Genomic DNA, 24,087 nt, shown 5'->3' with positions numbered 1-24,087 from the left:
GACTATTGGAAGGTAGAAGGTGTGGTTTGTATAAGATTGAAACTTTAAACAATCAAATTTTAAAATTTAAAAATAATTCAAATGGATGGTCGAGATAATGTGTTGCAAGATGTATCTTATTTGGAACTCGAATTCTTTTTTCTTTTCATATTTATACATCTCAATATTGAAATAACTAATTAGAATGTTTTTAACATTAAATTAACTTTTTATGATGAATTTTTAATATGCACCTTAATTCTACAGGTCGCTTGTAGAAATTTTTTACAAAGATACAATGCCTACATCCCTTATTTTTTTAACCATTGATTTAAAATGGAGGGGGTAAGATTCGCTCACTCGAGTTATCACGCAATGGGGTGGGTACCGGCTCAACCGATAACCCATTCGAAGGAGCCTCCAGTAGAGAGAGAAAGTGAGAGATCGTAACCCATTATTATGTTTAGAGAGAGAAAGACAAAGCACGGGAGATGAAGAGAGAAAACACAGGTAAGATGGTCTATTCCACTGAAAAATTCCTCCACTTTTTGTTTTTTTGTTTGCTTGGACTCTGATTTATAGGTTTTATCTACTCTCTTTTTCCTTTGCAATAACAGCTCTGAATCTCCATTAATGGTGGAATTTGCAAAAGGAACTCCCTGTTAAATACAGCCCTGAGCTTCATTAAAAGAAGCTTCTTTACAGCGGGGCTTCTTCTTTGAGAGCTACTCCGAGCTTCTTTAATGGCGGATTTGCAGAGGAAGCACTGAAACATAGGCAAGGACTGCATTGCGGAGAAGCTGAGCTCTGTTAATGGCCGATTTGCAGAGGAATCTCTGAACAGAGGGGACCAATCTTACTCTTTTGCGGAGAAATGCATTGAGTTTTGTAAGAACAACTCGGAGCTTCATTAATGGCGGATTTGCACGGGAAGCTTTGAACAGAAAGGACCACTCTCACCTTTTTTGCAGAGAAATGAATTGGGTATGGTAAGAACAGCTTGGAGCTTCACTAATGGCGGATTTGCAGAGGAATCTCTGATCATAGGAGCGAAAATATCGATTTTTTGTGGAGAAAAACTGACGGGTTTTATATAACAACTTGGGGCGCTCCGTTAATAGTTGATTATTCAAGAAATATCTGAAACAATGGTGAAATTTTCGCAGAGAAATGAGTTGGGTTTTCTCAGAAAGCAAGCAAAGCTTAATCTCAAGCTTCATCCCTCCTAGCCCACCTCCTCAACGAGTGGTCTTTCATGGCTTCCTCCACCAAAACCAGTTGAACCCATCTCCTTATAACTTCCAAAACGAAACATCAACCAACAAAATAAGCCCTGCTGTTATCTTCATTATAGTCATTTTAGCAGCGATTTTCTTGTTCTCTGGCTTGCTCCACCTCCTCGTTCGATTTCTCTTTCTCTATCTCAGAACCTAAATATGGGTTCCCTGCACTTTCCCCTTTGTCTCCCGTGCTTTCTCTCTGTCTCTCTCTCTCTCCCCCTAAAATGGGTTGGATCCCGTGCCTTCTATTTTGTGACAACTTGAGTGAATGAATATCAGCCCTCCATTTTAAATCAACGGTTACAATATTCAATTTAATTGTTTAAAGGTGCAAACGGCGCCCTATTACGAAAGACCCATTTTGTGAGGAGCTCCATTTTAGGGTTCTCTCTGATTCCCGCCAAGCATCTCCATAACCAACCAGGATGGGAGACGAGGAAGAAGTACCAAGAGACGCGAAGATTGTGAAGACCCTTCTTAAATCCATGGGGGTTGAAAACTATGAGCCTAGGGTTTTGCACCAGTTCCTTGAGCTCTGGTACAGATACGCAGTCGATGTTTTGACAGAGGCCCAGGTGTATTCGGATCATGCAGGAAAGCCTGCAATTGATTCTGAGGATGTGAAATTGGCTGCTCAGTTGAAGCTCAATTACTCTTTTTCGCAGCCGCCACCTCGAGAGGTACGTGAATTCATTATTTAACTCTCTTCTTACGGTTTTGTTTTTTTCCCTTCTTATTTAGTCCATTTTTATGTGGATATTGATTGCCCTTTTTCGTTTATTTTGTGGTTGAGTTTTGATTGCTTTTCTGATGCAATTTTCTGACTTATCAAATCCATTTTGTGTCTTTGCCTCTTTAGTTTTGGTTGGAATAGTTACTTGGACGTAACTCTCTCTCTCACTGTGCATTGAGTTTTTTCTGTTAATAAGTTACCATGTGGTCATATTTCAAGTAACATTTGGGAAACATGTCAAGATAAAATTATCTTTATTTTTGATGTTATCAAAAAAAAAAATTACCATTCAATAATAATAAGGAAAAAGTTTATATAAGGTTGCAACCTACCTTAAAATGTAGAACTACAGACGTATCTCAAACATCCATCGGTAAAGTTTCTTTTAATTTTAAAAAGCCCTGTAATTGATCATCTTGACATCGAGATGTATGGCTATGAAAGAAAAAGGATTTTGAGTCCCAAAAATGGTGCGTCGTATAACACATTATCTAGGCCGTTCATTTTCAAGATTTTGATATGTTTATAAATCTACTTGATTTTAATCATTTTTTGGAGTTTAACATTTTATAAGTAGATTTGAAAATAGATTTTGAGATAATCTTAAAGAATATTTTTCATCAAAATTATATGTTATGATAAAATTTGAAGGTGCGCCTTATATGGATTGTTTAAGGTTACTTTAAAAAAAATTCAATTAATTTCATAAAATTTAGCAGTCAATGGGTTGAGATTTGGGGAAGATGAGGACATCAGGAAGGAAGTAGAGAAGTTTGATTTACATGGAATTGCTACTGAATTTGGAAATAAGATGAGGTGAGAAACTTTCAAAAAGAAAAACAAGAAATAAGAAGAGGTCAGCATTTATAAAACAAGCACTTTATGTTTCTATTTGTAGCATAGTTATCAAGACTGGAGTGGAGCGGCTGGTACGATGGTCGGACAGCCAACCAGTGATTGGCTGGTTTGGTGCAATTAAAAAATTCACTCAATACCGATGTTTGAGTGAATTGCTGGTTTGGACGGTCGACCCTATTTTTGACTCGTTAGACCGGCTAAGCAAAATTAGGCAACGGTTTTTGTATTTTCATAACTTTCAACTATTATCCATGTTTTTTATTTTTAAATATATGGTCCAAATAGTTCGACCAATCAGTGGATAGACTAGAAAAATGGAACCTCCTGTGGTGTACAAAATGAATTTTGTAGCTGAATACGGACATTTTTTTCCTCCCCACATTGATAACAATAGGTCTACAGGAATTAATTCTAACTCCCACATGATGAAAAAAGGTAAAAGATAGAAAAAAAAGTAAAAGGTCACGGGAAGAAAATGAGCATGTTTGATCGCTAAACATTGCTAACATCAAGAAATGAAATAATCGTGAATTTCGAGTAGCTGGCCAAGCTGAAGTAGCTAAAGTAGTGATGAATCCCATCAATAAAATGGGACCCATGGAAAGTCCATCAATTCCTAGTCTCAAGTGAAAATAAAAAATATTTATCCAGTTACAATCCTCTTCCAATTGGATTAGTGGATTGTTTTGACTGGACCAAATTTCACACTTGTTCAGTTGCCAGTCCAATTCTAATAACACTTATTTATAATGCACATTGATGGAATGGTTGCTTCTTATGCCTACCTCATTTCTTTGAGAAAAAGGGGACCTTATCCAACCCTTTGATGCCTTGTACATGCAGAGCGCTGTATTTGGTTTTTCCTTATGAAGTCCTCATATATTTGTGTGCTTCATCTAGAAACGATCTTTTATTGTTTCCCTTGTCCCTTGAGATTTTTTATGCATAGCGATGCTCCTTGACTTACTCTATCGAAGGTGAGCCTTTTATTCTTGGAAACTGCATACCTTGATCACAGGTCACGAGCAAGTGATGTATTGTGTCCATGTCTAAAAGAAATTTATCTTGGTATTTCATTTTGTAAACACCCCATTTTAAGACTGGCAAAAACCCTGGTTTTCTAAACCTTGGACAACCTTAGGAAGTCCATAAAATCACTGAACCATAGAACATCGTAATCCATGGTCCCCATCTTGTGATCCATTATCCTAGCAAATCTTGTGATTTTTTGTAGTTATCCATTCTACACCCCTTTTGAGTCTATAAAAAAGCATTAACGTGCCTCTTTTGAGAGTCGGATGTGGTTAGCCCAGGAAATCAGAGAGAGAAAAAGCTGGGAAAAAGAGAGACTTCAGAGACTAGAGAGAAAACTTGTGAGAAACCCTAGATCTAGAAAAAAAAACCCTAGCAAACCCTATCCATTAAGAAAACCATTCAACCAAGCCAAGGTGTGGGTAACATTGAAGAGAGACACAGAGGATCCACGGTGGAAATCACAGCCGGGTCCTGATACGGGCAAGGCTTCAAAGCCTCAGATTTGCCGGGGCAACTGGCCCGGCCAGACATTTTTCTCATCTTTTTTTCCTCTTATTTTTTAGTTATTTTTGTTAGATTTAAGATTTTATTCATTTTTCATTCAATATTTCGTGCTTTTGGATTATTGCTAGCTCTGCCACATATCTGAAAGCAAATCTGCTCATTTCTGAGTAGATCTAACCTCATATTAGAATTTGATGGACCCCACTCTCTATCTCTCTTTTAAAAAATCAGTTTGTGGTTCGGTCTTGGTCGAATCTCATTTAGAGATCGTCCCAATCTGCATCGTGAACACATTTGCTATAATTGAGGATGATATTGTGTGTGTTCTTATGAGATTTTAGAGTTTGGCATTTCTCTTCTACTCTACTTAATGTGGCAACAGAATCATTATTCAGAATATATGATTTAATGCCATTCCTGGACTCGCAATAATGGTGTTTCTTATTTGTTCATGGTATCTTTGTCTTGGCAGCCAAGTTCTTATTATATTCACTTAGGCTAACTTCTGGAGCCAGACAATTAGGTTCTGGAGTTATTGTCATATGGTCTGGAATTTGTGCCAGTTACGAAAACTCAGCTGGTTTCAAAGGAACTCTCAAAACCCATTGCTTTTGTATGTTTTTCTGTGGTGATTGGTATGCCTTTATCGGGTCTTTAGATCTGGTGCTCTACTCCTTGCCCCGAGTTGGACTTGGACAATATCATTGACTTGTGTTATCAAAATCTGAGATGAATCTGCATCAACTGTAGCACATATACCTTAGTCTCCAAATATTGCCTTGTCTTTCATTTTCAGAAATAACATTCTACAATTGCCCATTGGGTGTATGAACAGTCTTTCTTTTCTTTCTCTTACTGCCTTCCCTTGAAAGTCTTGACCTCCCTAGTTTTCAATGGCTATCTCTAGAGGGAAATGCAAGGAAATGCATGTGTTGCTGTAGGAATGCATGTGAATGAAAAAGGCAGAAAGTTGCGGCATGGTTGGCATCAAAATCTTAGCTAGGGATTAGTGTCTATCGACCTAAAAAGAAGAAACTAGAGACGGGTGTTGGCATGTGGAGAACTGCATATATTTTCCTAGAAAAAAGAACAGAGAATTTTTACTTTTTTATTGCTTATGAGTTTTTGATAATGAATCATTCATTTATAGAGACTAAGAAGGTATAAATCACTTTGCACCAACAAACACGGAAAAGCAAGAGTTTCAAGATTCATGTACAGTAAGAGTACCAAGTAAAATTAAAACAATAGGGGAACTTGCGCTAGTGGGAAAGATGAGCCTAAAAGCAAGGAATATTTTTTTTTTCTCTCCATTCCTTAGACAATGGGTTCATTTCTATGTTTATTTTCTTTCTCTAAAGGCATTGTGGAAGGAGAATTTGGCTATTCATTAAGGAGGATAATTTCTGCCAGGAGGTTCAGTTCTCCAAAAACAATGAATGCATTGACCTGCTCAAAAAAATAAACAATGAAGGCATTTACTTCATTAAACAATGTTGAAGAACTCCCTTCATCAACCTGTGGTCCTAATAAATTATGGAAACATCATCTTGTGCATCTTTCTTGTCAGTACTCGCTTATATCTACTCTTCCACTTCATTTGGATTTTTTGACCTTATTAAAGCTAGTCTTGATTTAGAAGGTTCGTGAAAATCTACTTGGTTGCAATATGGTAACCATAGTACATGCCTGCATGGCATACAATAATTTCTTCTTAGAAGTTACTTCTCAAATTTAGAATTGTTTGTCAATTTTGAATTTTTGGACAATGCGCGTCTAAGACTGTGGGTCAAAAATGGCTTTATTACAGTTGACATGAACGGTGAATAAATCTTTCATGGAGGTTGGGGTGTATATTTATGAGTTTAATGGAACTAGAGATAGGGTTTTAGATGCATATTGTCCCTTCTTACCATCGCTTCTTTACCTCTTTAGAAATAAAGATGCATTGAAGAATTATAGTTATGGTATCTGGAATCTCTTTAGGTGAAAGATGTGATCTCTTTGCCTCTAGCTCTTAGTGTCGATGGGTAGATGTCAATTTTTTTATTGGCAAGGTGAAGAACGCTTTGGAAGTTTGAGGGGCCAAGTTCTTGCAATTTGGGTGGACTTACGACTAACGGATTTATTAAGAATTTTGTGCTCTGATACGTGGATACAGCTGCTACATCATTTCGTTGGTGATATGAAATTGTAAATTACATTTAGGGACTCCGAATTATCGGATATGGCTACAGCATCCATTTCCAAGTATCCATGCATGGGTTTGTTGCATGTTTTGTATTCCTTAAGTCTTTTCATTGTTAACTGTACTATAGTATCCAGAAATTCTAACCAAGTGATACAATGAAGGGTGTTAATATGAGGAAAGGACTCCCACCCTCTCTTAACTATTACCCAACATCATGACCTTGTTCTTGCCAAGCCATTAGCCCTCCTCAATCATTTCTCTATGGATTCTGGATACGGGAAAGATTGGGTGCATGGATCTCCTGGATCTCCAATAAAGTACAATCCTATTCATGCAATCATCGTATGTTTTATGGGTTTTGTTCGGCTACTCCCTTTCATGAAGTATTGATGTAACCTGGTCACTTTTCATTGTGAAACTCATTGTCTTTGCCTTCTAATACAAAAACTTTTCAAACAAGGGTATTTTTTGTCATTAGAAAGGGTAGAATAAATGTTTTTATAAGAAACTAGTGGCTCTATTAGTTATTAGAAAGCAATTAATGCTCTATGTGGGTGATGTTGTATCCTATGTAGATGATGTCACATCCCATCCCATGTGGTTGTGATGTTATACCCCATGTGGATAATGTTACATCCTATGTAGGTGATGACATTCCCCACTAGAGTTAATATTAATTGACCATTTATTAATTACCTAAAATATCCTTAAATGAAAAACATATTGCATTGTAGAATAGAGGTATTGAGTGTCCAAGAATTTTGAGTAAATTAAGGAATAGTCCAGAGAGGGAGCAGCCTAATGGGTTGATATACTCTGATATAGTCTTCATATATTTACGTAAACACTCCATTCTTACAAATATGTCATGTGTTGACACTTGACACCCAATTAACACTTCTAGACCCAGGTGGGTATTAAAGCAACACAGAAGCATGAGGCTGGGGTTTGAATCCGAAACTTCTTGCCGCTATAACTCGTGCAGTCTATTGTTTTGCCAATCAGATATAAGTGTAATATATATGAATCCATTATTGGGTGCGGTTTCTATAAGGTTACAACATTAAACAATCCAATTAAGGTGCATTCCAAATTTTATCCTGACATGTAATTTTGGTAAAAAAATTCTTAGGATTATCACAAAATCAATTTTTATATCTAATTATAAAATTTTAAACTTCAAAAATCATTAAAATCAAGTGGATCTATGAACGTATGAAAATGTTGAAAATGGATGGTCTAGATAATGTATTGCAAGATGCACTATTTCTGTAACGCAAAATCTTCTTTTTTTTTTTTTCATATTCATACATCTTGATATTGAGATGATCAATTAGAGGTTTTTTAACATTAAAACAACATTTTCCGATGGATTTTTGAGGTGCATCTGTATTCTACATTTTAAGGTTGCAACCTTATATAAACTTTCTCCATTATTATTTATTATATATGCATTAAAAATCTATCAATTTATTATAAAATAGTAATTATATGGATGTGTATCCCTGTGCGGGGATCTTGGTCTGCTGCATATGGAATATAGATACATGTTGGATGTGAATTCCCATGTCATGTCTATCCCTGTGTGGGGATCTTGGTCTGCTGCATATGGAATATAGATACATTATTGGATGTGAACTCCCATGTCATAAGTTGGTAACACAGTTTAATACTAGACCTTGGCACTGAAGAAAGCCAAGTTTGAATTTGTAACTATATACTTGTTGTGATCGACACAGAAGCCTGGATTCACTCATAGTTCCTTGTTTTGGTTTATAAATATTTGCCGCTGCTCTGACAGAGAAACTCAACATGTCTGTTGCATTATTCCTTTACATGATATTGTGTACGGGCCGACACACACTAGAGAAATAGAGAGCTGGGGGGTATTTGGGGGTGAAGCTATCTTTTTACTGCGCTGGCCCCTGTTTCCTCAATTCCAAACCATTTCTTCTTTTAACATAAGATGACACCAAATTCCATCCATTACCACAGATACATGCGTGAAAACCAGTCAATTTAGAAAAGAAATACAATCTAAGTCCTCTTCCTATTTTGTTGATTGCTTTCCCAGATATTGCTGGAGCTGGCCAGAAATCGGAACAAGGTTCCTCTCCCAAAGTCCATAGCAGGCCCCGGTGTTCCACTACCCCCCGAACAAGACACCTTGATCGCTCCCAACTATCAACTTGCACTCCCAAGGAGGTCAACAAACCAAGCTACTGAAGAGGTTGAAGAAGATGAGGAACCCAACAAAACCGAACCAAACCAATCAACTGAGCAAAAGCCTGACCAGTCTCAACCTCCCCAAAGGGTCTCCTTCCCCCTTGCTGCAAAACGCCCGACATGACTCTCTCACTAGATTTGCATCAACATGCCAGATTTTCCTGTGACTTTTCTTTGTTTCGAGAATGAAGGGGAAGAAGAGAGAATTGGTGACCCATTACAAGCATTTGCAAGGAATTTGATGATAGAAGAATGGGCAGTTTATATTTTTGTGCTGATTGAAATATGTGAGTGATAATATTGAATGCAGTCTTGTTATAGCCTTGCATCTCTCTCTCTCTCTCTCTCTCTCTCTCTCAAGCTAATTGGAGTTTGCTTTACCAAGTTTCAAAAAATAACAAAAAAGGAGTTTGCTTTGGTTGGACATGCTGCAATTAAAAGTTACAAAGTAGAAGAGTGTCATAAATCAGATTACAACGACCCAATAAGGCCGGGGTTACTGGTGGTATAACTTATTCAACAGGGATTGTATACAATAAGACAGTTTCATCATATACTGGTGGTCTCTAAGTTACTGTAGTTCAATTTGTTTACACATAATTTATGGGATCGCTCTCTCTTGGGCTATTGTGTTGAACTGGAGTAACTAAACATCATATGATAAAATGCATCAGTTGTTTTTAATGTTGTCTACCCTTGATTTTATCGTATTTATATTCGAGGAAGTTATTACAAATCAGAATCGGTGATTTCATTCACTAATAATAGTTAGCATTTCTTCCCTATTTTTCACTCAGCATTTGTTTATTGGTAGTTCAGTAGTACCAATCGAACTTGAGAAATAAAATTGCTAGCTTCAAGTGCTAACCACTCTGGCTCAAGCCCGGCTCAACAAGCCTATAACAACTACATCATTTTTAGAGATTTAAGAGGAATTTTTCCAATAATCCGTTGCTAAAGATATTCCCTACAAACTTTTGTATCTTACCTTCATACCCGATTTCCTTCCTGTTTCTTTTTCCCCAAAATGGCCTCACTTAATACCTTAATGATCCAAAGTTGCAAAGAAATTCTAGACTTCGGAAATGAAGTCAAGAAGTTGTTATTACTTCGGACCTTTAAAATCCGAAATGATAAAGAAATTCTTGACCATTGACGTCGAAAATATAAAGTGAAATCTTAACAAGTTTTGGCTTTAACTTCGATCTTCGAGGTCCAAAATCAAGATCCCAAGTTCACTTCGGAACTTGATGGTTTGAAGTCTGAGAAGCTGTATTCCTTTAAATTTTCAAGGTCCAATTGGCATTTTGAAAAGAAAAAAAAAACACAAACAATGATGGTTAAACTTAAGAGGACTGATGTTGCAAGGGGACATCAAGGGGATATAAGCATAAATTTATCTAGAAGAGAAATTGTGGTGTAGGTTGTATAAAACCAAGGCTCTAAACAATCAAAGGAGAGCAGACCTTCAAATGGTATTGAGAAATGTGGTTTTAATATTGGAAATCTTTGTGATAGCCTTTAAATTTTATAATTAGATATAATTCAAAACTTCAAAAATAGTGTAGATCGAACAGATATATGAAAACTTGAAAATCTAAAAAATGAACAGTCCAAAATGCATTACAAGATACAATATTTCCAAAACTTGAAATACATTTTTTTCTCTCATATCTATGCTTCTTGATTTCAAAATGATCAATTTGAAGATATTTGGGTATCAAAACAATCTCTCCTAATGAAATTTTTGAGCTGCGCTCTAATTTAATTGTTTAGAGCCCTAACTCTATATAAACTATTTCCTCCAGAATTGGAGATTTTGAAATGTTTAAGTTGAGCAAGTACTTCAAAACTTCGAAAATCATTTTAGTTAAATACTTCATGATTTTTCATTTTTGACGATGAAAAATCAAAATTTTAGGTTCCAAAATATTCGCTCAACTAAAATACTTCTAATTTTCAAATTCTAAAGATTTCTTAGACCTTATGATTGGGTGTACATAAATCTCAAATTTCATACTCTCAAAATACACAAAGCAAGGCAATATCATCATTTTTAAAAATTACAAACAAATTGGGTACAAATACAATAACAAAAAAATTCGATATTTTTTAAATAACAAGACTATAGGACATACGTGTAATTTCCTCTAGTTCACTACAAGAGAAACAACAGGCGTTTCATCAAAATATGACCAGTTGATTTGATACATTCAATATAACAATCATAACCCAACTAGTGGCATAAAATATGGGATTATCCACGGGCTCGTCGACAAAGTAACTATTTATCTTTTATAGATGAAAGTTGCAGTCGTTATTGTCCATTAACTTTCAAAATGAGTGGTTGAAAGAGTGTCATCGAATCAACAAAGCTTTACAAAAAACAATTCTCAAACCTCGTGCCTCACCCCTAACCATCCAATTTGAAACATCATTACGAGTTACAAAAAACAATTCTCAAACCTCGTGCCTCACCCACCCCTAACCATCCAATTTGAAACATCATTACGAGTGAGAATGATGGTAACCTCCACATTGGATGTGACATTGTATAAAATTCACCAGTTCTTTTGATACATCAAATATAACCCAGTTATGGAATGTGACATTGTATAACCCTAAAATATAACCCAGTTATGTAATGTGACATTGTATAAAATTCACCAGTTCATTTGATACATCAAATACAACAGCCATAACCAAATTTGTGCAATGGCACACACATTGGATCCAATGGGAGGAGCCCATTCAGAGAAACGGAACTTTGATCCAAAGCCATCAAATCAGAGAGAACTTTAATCCAATTAGCCATCAACTTGACGAGGGGAGCAAATCCATTCAGTCACCATCACCCAGCTCCCCCATATCAAATCCTCAGAGCTATATCATATATTAGATTATATACTTCTGTACAAATATTTATATACACAACCAAACAATTGATCCAACACCAAATACACTCACATGATTCAATCATTGAGACAGAGAGTCAGAGGGGTTCTCAACTCCTACCCATTGCCCCCCTTCCTGAAACTGTGAGATCCCTAGCAAACATCCTCCTGATTTCTTCCCTACACTCGGTCAATGATTTGTCAGGAATTGCAGGTGTGAGATCGACCAAGTCTCCCATTCTTAGCCGACGAGCCGGGTCGCTTACCACTCGATTATTGAGCCTTGGCCTGAGCTCCTCTTTCATGGGGAGGACCCTATAAGGGGTTAAGCTCCCTCTCCCCACACTCTCTAAGAGATCCATCACTGTGCTATTAGCTGGTAGCTCCTGCACTGCCATCTGCAAAATACCGACAAGAGGCTTCTTTCTCATCATCATAATCGTCAATGGAAACCACGCATAACAATGGGCTATGAAGCCCCAGTGAATATAACCCATAAAGGTATATGACAGATAGGAAAACAATAAATTCTCTCCTATTTTCCAAAACACTTAAAGAACCATTCAGCGTTTTTGGACTTGCCAAAGTCCAATCGGACTCAGGTGGGTAACTCAGCTTTGCCATACTGGCGCGGAAGTTGAGGGCGAGCTGGGTGCCCAACTCACTGGGCCCCAAAAAACCCAACAACAAATAAAAAACAAGGTGAAAAATACCAAAAAAAGAAAAAATAGAAGAAACCATGTTAGTAATATCCCTTTTTAGATGATTTTGATAGTTTTTAAAATGATTTGAGAACTTTTATATTTTTTTCCTTTCCTAATTTTTGTGAAATACTCACGGTATAAATGAAGTTTTTCAATAATCCATCTTTCTAAAGATTTTTTTTCATCTTCTTTAGTATTCTAATGCAATCTATTTCTCTTTTAATGTTATCTGATTTTTAAGTTCTCTTTTCACAATTTTTTTTTTTACCTTTTCTTGACATTTTTACAATTTTTGGGTGTACATGTCTCAGCCAGGTCCACTCAGACTTGGCTGAGCTGAGTTGCCTCAGCCAAGGGCCAAGTACCTTGGTTGAGGCTTTCTCCCTAAACAATGAAAACCATTTTAAAAAATACTCTCTATATTTTACAAAAATACATCTTTACAAAAACAATAAAAAAAAACAAGTTTTCAAAGCCATCGGGAGGGTACTAGAAAAATGTGGAACACTTTGATCAAGTCTAAAAGAATGGTATATTTCTTATGTATGATTCTCGAATGGAGTCTAACCGAAAACACAGGAACCACACAAAGCATAAGCAACATACATTTTTTTTTCCTTTTCTTATCACACTGAGATTGTCTGAACCAATCAAATAACACACACACACAAAAAAAAAAAAACCAATAGAAAGTAATTTACCTTATCATTCTCCATAATGACTACAAAAACCGGCCCCTCTTGCTCTCCACGAGGAACATAAGAATGAGGGCAATCCTTGGAATGCGAAGGAAAAGGGCAGGATGGTCTAATAGAATCAGACCCAAGAGACGAGAAGCGATCTTTGCTCGTCTCACATTGCCATGTTACAACCCATCTGGCCCATTCCACCATTTGAAGCACAAAGGAAGGATGCTCACAATCACCTTCCTTGTATCTCCAATGAGCAGCAAACCCAAACTCTGCTTGCAAATGCATTTCTCGCGTCCGTATCTGAACTTCAAGAGGAGCCATGTCCTCACCCAACACGACTGTGTGTAGAGATCGATACCTGAAACACCCCACCAACTGATCTCAAATGGAGATAGAGAGAGAGAGAGATCTTTAAAATGGTTATAAACAAAGTCCAAACAATGTTACAAGTACAATACTAGGGAGAAACTGATGTAGATATGTATGGTGTCCGACAGAAGTATAGGATGGGACATTGAGAAAATAAAACAGCTGAATTAATATATGTATATACAGCAGTTATTTAAGGTAATATGTTTTAGAGAAGGGTGCGGTTTGTATAGAGCCCAGGTTCTAAGCAATCCAAGTAGAGAGCACCTTTAAATAGTATCGAGGCATGTGGTCTCAATACTGGAAATCTTTGTGATAGCCCTAAAATATAATTTCATCTCTAATTATAAAATTTAAAGCTTCAAAAATAGTGTAGATCGAGCAGATCTATGAAAACTTGAAAATTGACAGTCCAAAAATACATTACAAGATGCACTATTTCCAAAACTTGAAATCCATTTTTTTCTCATGTCCATGCATCTTGATGTGATCAATTTGACGATATTTAGGCATCAAAACAACACCTTTCTAGTGAAATTTTTGAGGTGCGCTCTAATTTGATTGTTTAGAGCCTCAGCTCTATATAAACTTTTTCCTTTAGAGAATTCCAAGTTCAATCCCCCTAGATAGCCTTTATTATAGTTTTGCCCCAAAAGACTTCGATTTTACTCTCATACCATTTCTTTTTCTTTTTTCTTCTTTCTTTTTTCTTTTTTCTTTTTTTTTTTAATCTGTTGGCTATTGTACTGTGTTTTTAATCTGTTCAGAAAATATTTTACTTTCATAACGTTTTTCTTTTTTTATTTTCCCAAAATACCCCCACATCGCACCTTGAAGGTTGATGATGATTTTGCACCAAAGTCGTAAACAATTTTTTTACAACAACTTCGGACTGCCAAGTTCCGAAGTGAACTTTAGATCTTGACTTTGGACTTTGGAGATCCTAAGTCTACACTTTTAAGACATGGATCTTGAAGATACGAAGTCAAAATTCCACTACCACCTCCAAACCTTAAAGGTCCGGAGTTGTAAAGAAATTGTTGATTTCGGACCTTAAAGATCAGGATTCAAAACTTTCACTTGAAATTTTTTTAACCACTTCGGACCTCCAAGGTCTGAAGTAGAGGCATTTTGAAAAAGAATGAAAAAGGATGAAAAAATGGGTATGAACATAAAATACAAAATTATGGGGAAAAACTGTAATAACAGATGTCTAGAAGGGTATGAATGTAAATTCCTCAATAGTTCATAAGGAATTATCGGAGCCATACCACATACAATTTTCTTTTGAATGAAATTCTGAAACCCGATATGTCGGCCTTTACCTGACGTAATAAATAATATTTTAAAAAATTTCACAACATTTGACCATAAAGCCTGATATTGATCAAGCACCCATAACCATCTCTATGATAACATGCCCAGATGGGCCCAAAGCCAAAATGTTTGAAATGATAACAGCTTTTCGTAACTTGGTTATACATGTATGTCAACTACAAATTGCAAAAAGCAGAAGCACAGGGACATAGTCATAAACCAATAGGAGAAATTCTGTAATAAAGGAAAGATTAGTATTCAGTTCTTTTTCATGACATACCCATTAAACTTCGGGTGTGTTATATAGTCCTTCAGCTTGTCAGGAACTTGAGGCCACAGCTGATGGACAATGCGCAGTGCAGCAAAGCAATCTTCTTCAGTTTCCACAATCAGTCGCAGCCCATGAATGTCGTGAATTTCATCCATAGTCAGCTTCTTCCTGCAAGGTTCATGGCCAACCCATGAGAGAGATAGAGAGGGCCCATTTGATTCCATTCATATGATATAAGCTATTTTGGGTGAACTTATGCACGTAAATGGGCTTCTTTTCACATGTGAAAAGGATGCAGGGTCTTATATGAGCCGTCAGCATTCTTAAGCACAGTGTTCTTACTAGCAAAACTCATGTACACACCAGAAACCTTGTATGCACATCACTCCCTCCCTCTCTCCATTAGAGAACGTATGTCAAAACTACAAACACGCTAAGTGCATTTAGGAGAATCCGACACATCAACTCAATCAGGATGTGGGCTTGAGCTTGAGTGGTTAGCAGCTGATGTTAGAAACACTACCTATCAAGTTCAATTCCTATCACTAAACTACCCCCAAAAAAAAATGAACTCACTCGAGACACAAGACGTGCATACAAATCAGAAAACCCATGTCCACATGCTTATCTAGAAATCTCCCATTTTGGGATTCATAGATACAAATGTGTCCCCTGTGTTGACAGAGGGCACATGAACCACAGATTGGAATGGTGCGGACATTTCTATGTTGATTTTATTATTAAAATTCAGAAAGAGACTTATATTAATATATATAGAAGCTTATGGATTGTACTGGATTCTGCAAAATATAGGTAGGTGAGATAGATTCCTCGAATCCAAAGTCTGACATGGATTATCATATCCACATCCTTGTAACATAGCAGAAAACAGTACAAGCTCATGACCCTTTACAATATAAGGCATATAAAGATGCTCACGTACTTTAACATCTTTGAGTAGATGCTGTATAAGCTCTTGTGCCTTCCCGACAGAACATGGTAAGAAATCGCCTCCTCTTTTAGAGCACCTCCCAGTTTCTTGACCGCCGAAGCAATCGTCACCTCCCTGTATGACTTCATAAGTTTGGAGGAGAGCTCATCATGATGGGCTGGGTTTAGATACTTAAAGCAAAGGTTTTCCAGTTGCTCCTTCCAACTCGAAATCCCGAGGCGATTGGCTAATGGGGCAAAGATTTCCAAAGTTTCCTTAGCAAATCTTTGTTGCTTAGAGAATGGCAATGGTCGCAAAGTCATCATGTTGTGAAGTCGATCAGCCAGTTTTATGAGGACAGCTCGAGCATCTGTCATTGCAAGGAACATAGTGTGTAGCCGATCTGCCTCTACAGTTTTACTGGCAGTGTTGTTTTCACGGGCCAGCTTACTCAGCTGACTCAGCTTGGAGACCTAAAATAAAACATGAAATTAGATTTTGAACTAGATGCATATAAAAAATACCACAAAAAAAAAAGGATTCAGAAGAAGGAAACGCAACATAAAAAATACCAAGGAGAAAGTATAATTAATCCAACAGATAATGAGAAATGCATAGTTCAGTGCAATATCACTATACATTGAAATGGATTGTGATGAGACAGCAAGATCCACCATAAAAGAACACAATCCTGATGTAGGTCCTACCCTGTCCATTGCTCCCACCATTTCATTGACACGATAGATCACCCACTATGTGTTTAGGAAAACAGAGCTTGAGAGTTAGAAACTGAGGGATCAATGTAGTTCCTCTAACCCCATTTGACTCCACAAATATTTTATATATACATGTAATATGCCCAGCATTCTAAGATGCGTGATGGCCCCCATCATCCATCTATGAATGAGATAACCAAATCTGCAACATCCCTCCAAAGCATCTTTTTTCTTATAATTACCCATCAACGGTACATTATGTGGGTACATTATGCTTCACAGTACAAAGAAAATTGCAAACATGTACATGTGTTCACACGTATATATTTCATATGCAGCTACTTGCACACGACCTTTTCAAAAGACTAAAATGAAGCCACATATGGAAAACCAAGATCGCGCATTTGAATGACAAAGAACTTTGTAAGTAGAAATTTGCTAATTTGACCACATTAAGGTAGGACTCCAGTGTTAATGCAAACTAAGCAACAGACTTTTGAAAGATCTGGAGATCCATGATGCAAGACTCTTCAAACAGAATGCAAAATTAGGAAATATTTGTAGCATTGATTAAGATCTAGTTTATATGTCATCGTCTTAAGAAAAACAGTACAGGACAAACTATCAGATGTATTAATGAGTCACAAAAACAAATTAACCACAAAGATAATAGACAAACAAAACTACATATGAACAGCTAGACTGAGTGAGAATACAGTATCATAAGCTTAAAATCAATCTGCACCACTAGTGCAGCTTAAAAAGATTTCTTGGGTGAACCGGATATTGCAGAGCCCATAAACAATACAGCAAAAGGCAACATTCAATTAAACACTAGATAAGCAGGCATACCCCTTCAACCAGATCAGCAACTCCACCACCAAAAGACTGAAATATATATTCATAGTCCAAGAAGGTGTCATCAAGCGTATCATGCAGCAGCCCAGCTGCCACAACCGTACGGTTAGCTCCAATTGATGCAAGCAAAACCGCCGTCTCCACACAATGCTGCAAGTATGGATCACCTGTTGCCCGCATCTAACAAAGCAAAAAACATCATACTCACAAATTAGTATCATTTTAAAGTCTGAATTTCTAAGCCATACGCTCCATTACGACTATTGCATTCTCATACATATGCTTAAGATAATATACACAATATTATGCATCATCACTAACACAAAATTCCCAAATAAAGCTAAAATAAAATGTATCCAATACATGATCGTAGTAACAAAGAGTCCATGAATCATTCACCGAATACATAGTACGTAACAATTTTGACTCTTCCAATTCCAATTTTGGCTCTTCCAATTCCACTAACACGTGTTAAAAAAGAAAAAGGTTTTGACTCTTCAACTTGTCTCCAATCTATTTATAACTGTTTTCCAAATAATCCTCGCAGTACAGGCTAAAAATCTTTGTTCTTCTTCACTCCAATTGTTGTGAGCAGGGCTATTTTAGAAACCTACTTTTTCAAAGGAACGAGAATCAGGAAAATTGAGAACTTCATAGAAACAACAATACTTATCTAAAAAGGCAGATTGTAATATTTATACCTGCCCCCGATGTGCTTTCTCGGCTTCACAAAAAGCCTTGACAATAAATTCATCACAGAAAATCCCATGTCTTGCTTGTGCCCCAGCTAAAATCTCTTGTGCATAAGGCTCAAGAGACCAACCACCCAAGTATCTAGCCTGTTTTTTCTGTTCAAAATTATGCAAGGAAACATCTTTAAGCGTCTCTGTGTCCACGAAATTTCCCTCCATACTAAACGTGAACTCATCCGAGTCCTCTTGCCTGAACCCACTTCCGGGCATTGGAAAGCTCGGTGAATCATAATCCAAGCAAGACGAGCCCAAAGCATTCCTCACAAAGCTATTAAAGAGCCCATCTCTATTGTATCGGTATGAAACCTGGGAGTGTGAATCCATGGTTCGATCTCTGGTCATTCGAACAGGGGGACTTCTTGATACCGAACTGCTACATGATACTGGACCATGGAAGACAGAAACAGGGCTTTGTTCTCTACCTTTAAGTGAAGAATTAATGGAGGAATAACAAAAGGAGCTGCTCAAATCTTCACACCTTTCTGAAGGGCCACAGCCATGCCAAAGCGTACCAATCTCATCAGAGGCATGGTTTGATGCGTGCTTAACTGAAGGGGAAGAAAAGAGGCAAGAAAGTCCCCCCACTAAGGGTTTTTGAGCAGTGGAAGCTGGTCTAGGGTTTAATTCATAGTCTTGAGAAGCATGGGAATTGTTAATTTGGCATGGATGGGGGGTTGAGCACACACTACTAGGAGCGCTTGCATAAAGAGCTATAGGAACCGTCATGGATGCTCAAAAATACGGAGAAACAGTGGGAAAAAAAATTGATTTTTACGCAGGATTCTGTGAACACAGCTCCAACCGTACAGGAAACCCTAATTTTTATCGGATCTGGAAATGACACAGCCACAGCCCTGGAGCTTTACCGTGAAAAGTCCATGGTCCTTTCTCAAATTCCAAATCCCTTGCACCAAGTCATTCAAAGACCCCAATTTTTTCTACTTCACAAACCTTGCAATATTGTCCCCCAAAACCTTTACAGAGACGCAATTCAAAGCCCTAATTCCTGTTCATATACAAATACCTAACACCAAACCCTGAATTAATGGTGATACACCAAAACAAATCCTCCGTTGCACGTGTACCACAACAAGAGATGAAACCCTAGAAAAAACCAGAGGATTTTAAACAGTATCAAAGCTCGAGTCCAAACCGTAATCTCTGAAATCGGGATAAAACAATCAAAGAATTATCAGAAATTAGGGCGAAAGGCGAAATTCGCTCTTGCAAAAGTACAGAAATTAGGGCAGATACGTTTCCTCTTTTTCAGTCATCAACAAGGCCTTCCATAAATATGCTTAGCAGTTGGGCAAAGCAAAAGAACAATTACCGAATCTGCCCCTTTCACACTTAAAATGACAGAGCAAGAGTTGACGAATCCTATGAAACAAGGACCTCTCTTATATTTACCAAAATGCCCTTCCTGTCTTTACAATTTTCCAACATTTTTGTTTTGGCTCTCTCTCTCTAAAAAAAGTCCTCTCTACAAATACTAAGTTTATATTTACGAAAATACCCTTATTCCCATATGAAAATTTCCAACATTTTATTTATTTATTTATTTATTAAATTTATTTTCTGTAATATTTCTTTCTAAAATTTTTTTATAGAGATTTGTTTTATATCGCATTTGGAAAAAAAGTTATTTAAAATTGTAACCTTAAAACGTAGAATTAAAGATACACTTAAAAAATATATTGAAAAAACTTGTTTTAATTTTAAAAACTCTCTAAATTTCTCTCTCTTTTTCTTTAAAGAGGTTAAGCTCGTAGTTATCAAAATGCCTTTCCTATCATTTGAAAAGTTCTTGCCTTTTTCCCTTTTGCACTCTCTTATTCTCTCTTTGGAAATTTTAAGCAGTGTGACATTAAGATAGATTCTAATGTCAACATTAAAACAGATTTACTACGTCATTTAGAGAGCAGGGAATAATGTAGAAATAAATTGAATACAAAAAAGTCAAGTTTAAAACTCAATGATTCCCCGACCGGATTTTTTATTATTATTTTGGTGGATTTTTATTGGTTTGGCCAATCAAGATCACCGATCCACTGATTCAAAACCTATGTCATGAGTGGGTAATCCAAAATTTGGTTTTAGAACTCAAATAAAAAAATCATCCTACAAAAACAATTCCTTCTTTTTTCTCTCATAGATAGTCATAACTTCATTGGGATCAAATGCTACGAAGAGGTTCACTAGACATTAGAGATTGTTGAGCATTAAAAGAGAATGAATTAGTTATCAGGTTGCATGTCATTTTCATTATCGATAAATAACATGAGGATAAAAACAATTAATTAAATTAAGGCCCACATAAGTAGAAATGCAGGCCTCTTAATAAATCTATGTTTGAGATGGATTTTAACTTTTTAAGACTTAAATTTAAGGGTATACAATATCTAACATGGAAATCATGAATATGATAAAATAAATAAATTTTAAAAACTAAAAATAATAATTTTAATAAGAAAGCATTTGAACCGTTGGTTTCTATTATTTTTATATGGAACACCTACTTGCATCCATCTTTAAGATGGAAGCTTTACACTTTCTAGACCACATACGTATAAATGTTGTCCAACCCACATGAAACAATTTCCCTTAAATTAATGACTTGGATGCAAGATTTCAAAGTGATTTGGAGCATGATTAGAATTAAGAAAACAATGTCAAGCATTGGCTTATAATATAATATAAAATGTTATAACACTAAAATAATATAGAATGACATGTACATAAGAATAGTCCTACATTGAACTTTATAATATGGAGAGTGCCCCTCTTTTTCTATCTTCATTCTTTGATTTTTCTACAAAACTTGCCTTTCAGTCTAAAGCCCTAAAAAGCCATGGTGAGATAATTAGTGAATTTTAAAGTAACTTATTGTTTTTTTAAACTTTATATAAGGCAGCAACTTTATTCTCAATCATTTGAATTAAAAATTATAGGATTTGACATATTTTTTAATATTATTTTAAAAACTATGTGATCTAGCTAAATCGAGTAAAATGTTGGATTGGGATTCATATGACCAACCCCAATTAATTGGGAAAAGAAAGAATGGGGTTGGGGCATTAGTGATTAAGGGACCGGATGTCTCAACATAATATCCCATCCTCCATTTCCACAGTTTACATATCTAAAAAAATTGAAAAAATACTATAGTGATGATGATGATCCAACTAAAATAGATAATATGTCGCCTTATATAAATTGTGCTTATCTTAGTAAAATCTTATATTTATTTTGATTTTTCAATCAACTCTATGATACTCTGTACTACATCCATAAATCCATGAAATAATCAATTATCATATTGAAATTTCCTCATTTTAAACAAGTTTTCGATTCAAAATTTTTACCACCTCCAATTGAATGCAAGTACGATCTTGTTTTTCTTTTTCTTTTACAAATTTAGCCAAACGACATCCCGGATGGACCTAATTTTGATCTCATCATTATCCAAGCCTTATCCTATCTCTAGGTACAAAATTTTGATCTCTATGAGTTCATTTGAACAAACAATAATCTTGCAAGGCTCTATATTCTCCATAATCCTTTGATCTTTCATGTCAGTCTTTCTGACTTTTAAAATTAATATCGAATTTATTAAAAGATATTTTAAAAATAATATTTTTGTCAATCTCAATTAATTAGTAAAAGGCTTGGGATGATGATGATTAAAAATATATTTTAAAAAAAAGATTAATCTTTGGAAAAATTACATAAAACCCCCCAAAAAACGGGTTTTTTAAGCAATTTACCCTCAACCTATCATTTCTTAGAAACTTTTTCTCCAAAATCATGTTTCCTAGCAAATACCCCCAACTAAAAAAAAGATTAAAATACCCCTCCCTTATCCCACACGTTGACCTAACCTAATTATTAATCCTCATCTCTTTTCACTGAGGACCCACTTTGTCTCCCTCTTTCTCACTCTCTCTCTTTACATCGGCCCAGGCTCCCACTCTCTCTCTCTCTCTCTTCACATCGGCCCGGGCTCCCTCTCTCTCTCTCGCTCTCTTCACATCGGCCCAGGTTCCCTCTCTCTCTCTCGCTCTCTCTCCTCCAAACCAGGCCCGAGCTTACTCTCGCACAGTCTCTCTCTCCCAAACCAAGTCGCAGCTCCCTCTCTCTCACTCTCTCTGCTACAGCAGGCACGAGCTTTTCCCTCTCCCTCTATGAAGGATATAGTAGCCCAATAACGTACCCTCTCTCTCGATCTCTCTACCCAAATCTAGGGCCTGAGCTGTCACCCTCTCTCTCTCTCTCTCTCTCTCTCTCTCTCTCTACGAAGGACCCACTGCCCGATCTCTCACAGACTCTGTGAATCAGCTCGAGATTTCTCAGCCCCAACCCCCAAAGCCCGAGCTCGATTTGTAGCTCGATCTCTTAGCCCCAAATCAGCCCCATCAAACGTATGAAAGAGTATTTTATTTACTTTTATAAAAATAAAAAATAAATTGTTGTCATATTCTTAACCCCAAATCATTATCATATTATCTTTTTCAGTAATTTTTACATTTCCATCTGCTTTTCTCTTCAATCCCACAAAAAATTTTACCTTTTTGGATTTTATTTAGGCAAATTAATGCTGATATATATTGTTGTCACATTCCTTTTATGTCTAGATAGATGCTTCGTGCATGTAGTATCTATTTAAAACTACTTAAAAAAATCTTACTCTTGATTATCCACTCTGTTAAAACTACTTAAAAAAATAGATGATTGATTTGAATGTAGTATCATTTAGGGTTTGAATGTTATTGGTAGTTGTAATTTTTTTTCCCTATTGTAAATTTATTCTCTATTAGCTTGAATATGGTATCCTCCCTTTTTTTTATCGTCTATCCTCTCGGTTGTCCTCTTGATTATCCTACCTGTTAAAACTTTTTTCTCTATTCTAATTTTAGGGTTTGAATGTCATTGGTGGTTGTAATTTTTGGGTTTGTTTTGCTGTAAATTTTTTGTTTGAATGATCCATCTTATTTCTCTTGTTAAAATTTAGTTTGTCATTAAAAAAAAAAAAAATGTCTAGCTCTTGTTAATTCTAATAGTAGCTCTTGTTTTTGTAGGTTATATACCCCCCAACAAAAAGGCAGTGCGACACTTGACTATCGCAGTCCGACAAATCTGTCACTGGAATCAGAGACACTCTTGCACTTCATAAGGGCACACCGGCAGAATTCTCTCTAGCATGAGGCAGTCAACAATTCAAATGATCAATCCGACATTATTGTGGAACAATCCAACACTTCATAGTGGTGATCCAGTGATATCTTACTGGCAGAAGGGCAGTCCGGCACTTAAAAGGCGCGGTTTGACACTCCCTTAGATTAATCTGGCACTTGCAGAGGGGCGGTCTGACAGATATCTTACTGCCATAAGCTCGGCATTTCAAAGGTGCGGTCTGACACTTCGTTGAAGCAATCCGACACTTCACATGGGCGGTCCGACATATGTCTTACTGGAGTATCGCGGTCTGGCATTTTAAAGCTTCGGTCCAACGCTTATATTATCGGAGAGGTGGTCCAGCGTTTTATGGTCATTGTCCGGTGTTTAAGTTACTGGAGTAGGGGTAGTCCGGTGATTTCAAGTATTGCTCCGACGATTAAGTTACTGAAGTAGGGGCGGTCCGATAAGTGTCTAGTAGTTAACATGTGCAGACCAGTATTTGTGTCTAGAATAATGTGTTGTCCCCCATTTTTAATCTACGGTCTGACATAATGCTATATGGAATAAGTAGTCCGGTAGTGCAGAATTGCGGTCCAACA

The 24,087-nt window shown here is 36.5% G+C and overlaps 2 protein-coding genes and 1 long non-coding RNA gene across 4 annotated transcripts; 2 read left to right on the top strand and 1 right to left on the bottom strand.

The window, feature by feature from the left end:
• The first annotated feature begins 1,612 nt into the window (after window positions 1-1,612).
• TAFII21 (TATA binding protein associated factor 21kDa subunit) lies at window positions 1,613-9,134 on the top strand. The gene is made up of 2 exons (XM_006849637.4): window positions 1,613-1,939; window positions 8,655-9,134. Exons 1-2 carry the CDS (start codon window positions 1,685-1,687, stop codon window positions 8,928-8,930), a joined length of 531 nt encoding a protein of 176 aa, XP_006849700.1. The 5' UTR covers window positions 1,613-1,684; the 3' UTR covers window positions 8,931-9,134.
• A 2,309-nt stretch (window positions 9,135-11,443) lies between these two features.
• LOC18439474 (putative GTP diphosphokinase RSH2, chloroplastic) lies at window positions 11,444-19,574 on the bottom strand. Of its 2 annotated transcripts, none has more exons than XR_016053709.1 (6): window positions 18,260-19,574; window positions 17,553-17,738; window positions 15,997-16,457; window positions 15,063-15,221; window positions 13,106-13,471; window positions 11,444-12,098 (listed from the first exon to the last, which is right to left on the bottom strand). XR_016053709.1 is itself a non-coding variant. In XM_006849638.4 (6 exons), exons 1-6 carry the CDS (start codon window positions 19,034-19,036, stop codon window positions 11,811-11,813), a joined length of 2,220 nt encoding a protein of 739 aa, XP_006849701.2. In that variant the 5' UTR covers window positions 19,037-19,574; the 3' UTR covers window positions 11,444-11,810. The 2 variants fall into 2 exon arrangements, 1 of the variants encoding a protein (XP_006849701.2); XM_006849638.4 differs by having other exon boundaries at window positions 13,106-13,454.
• Window positions 19,575-22,359: 2,785 nt separating this feature from the next.
• Window positions 22,360-24,087, top strand: LOC148782179 (uncharacterized). Its single transcript, XR_016053708.1, has 2 exons — window positions 22,360-22,731; window positions 23,389-24,087. It is a non-coding gene; the product is annotated as an uncharacterized LOC148782179 (long non-coding RNA).

The sequence above is a fragment of the Amborella trichopoda genome, chromosome 4, assembly GCF_054954075.1.
Source record: "Amborella trichopoda isolate Santa Cruz 75 chromosome 4, AtrichopodaSantaCruz75HAP2 v2.0, whole genome shotgun sequence".
Lineage (NCBI taxonomy): Eukaryota > Viridiplantae > Streptophyta > Magnoliopsida > Amborellales > Amborellaceae > Amborella > Amborella trichopoda.
Note: the sequence above shows the minus strand (reverse complement) of the source record. Positions and strands in the feature narration are given on the sequence as shown.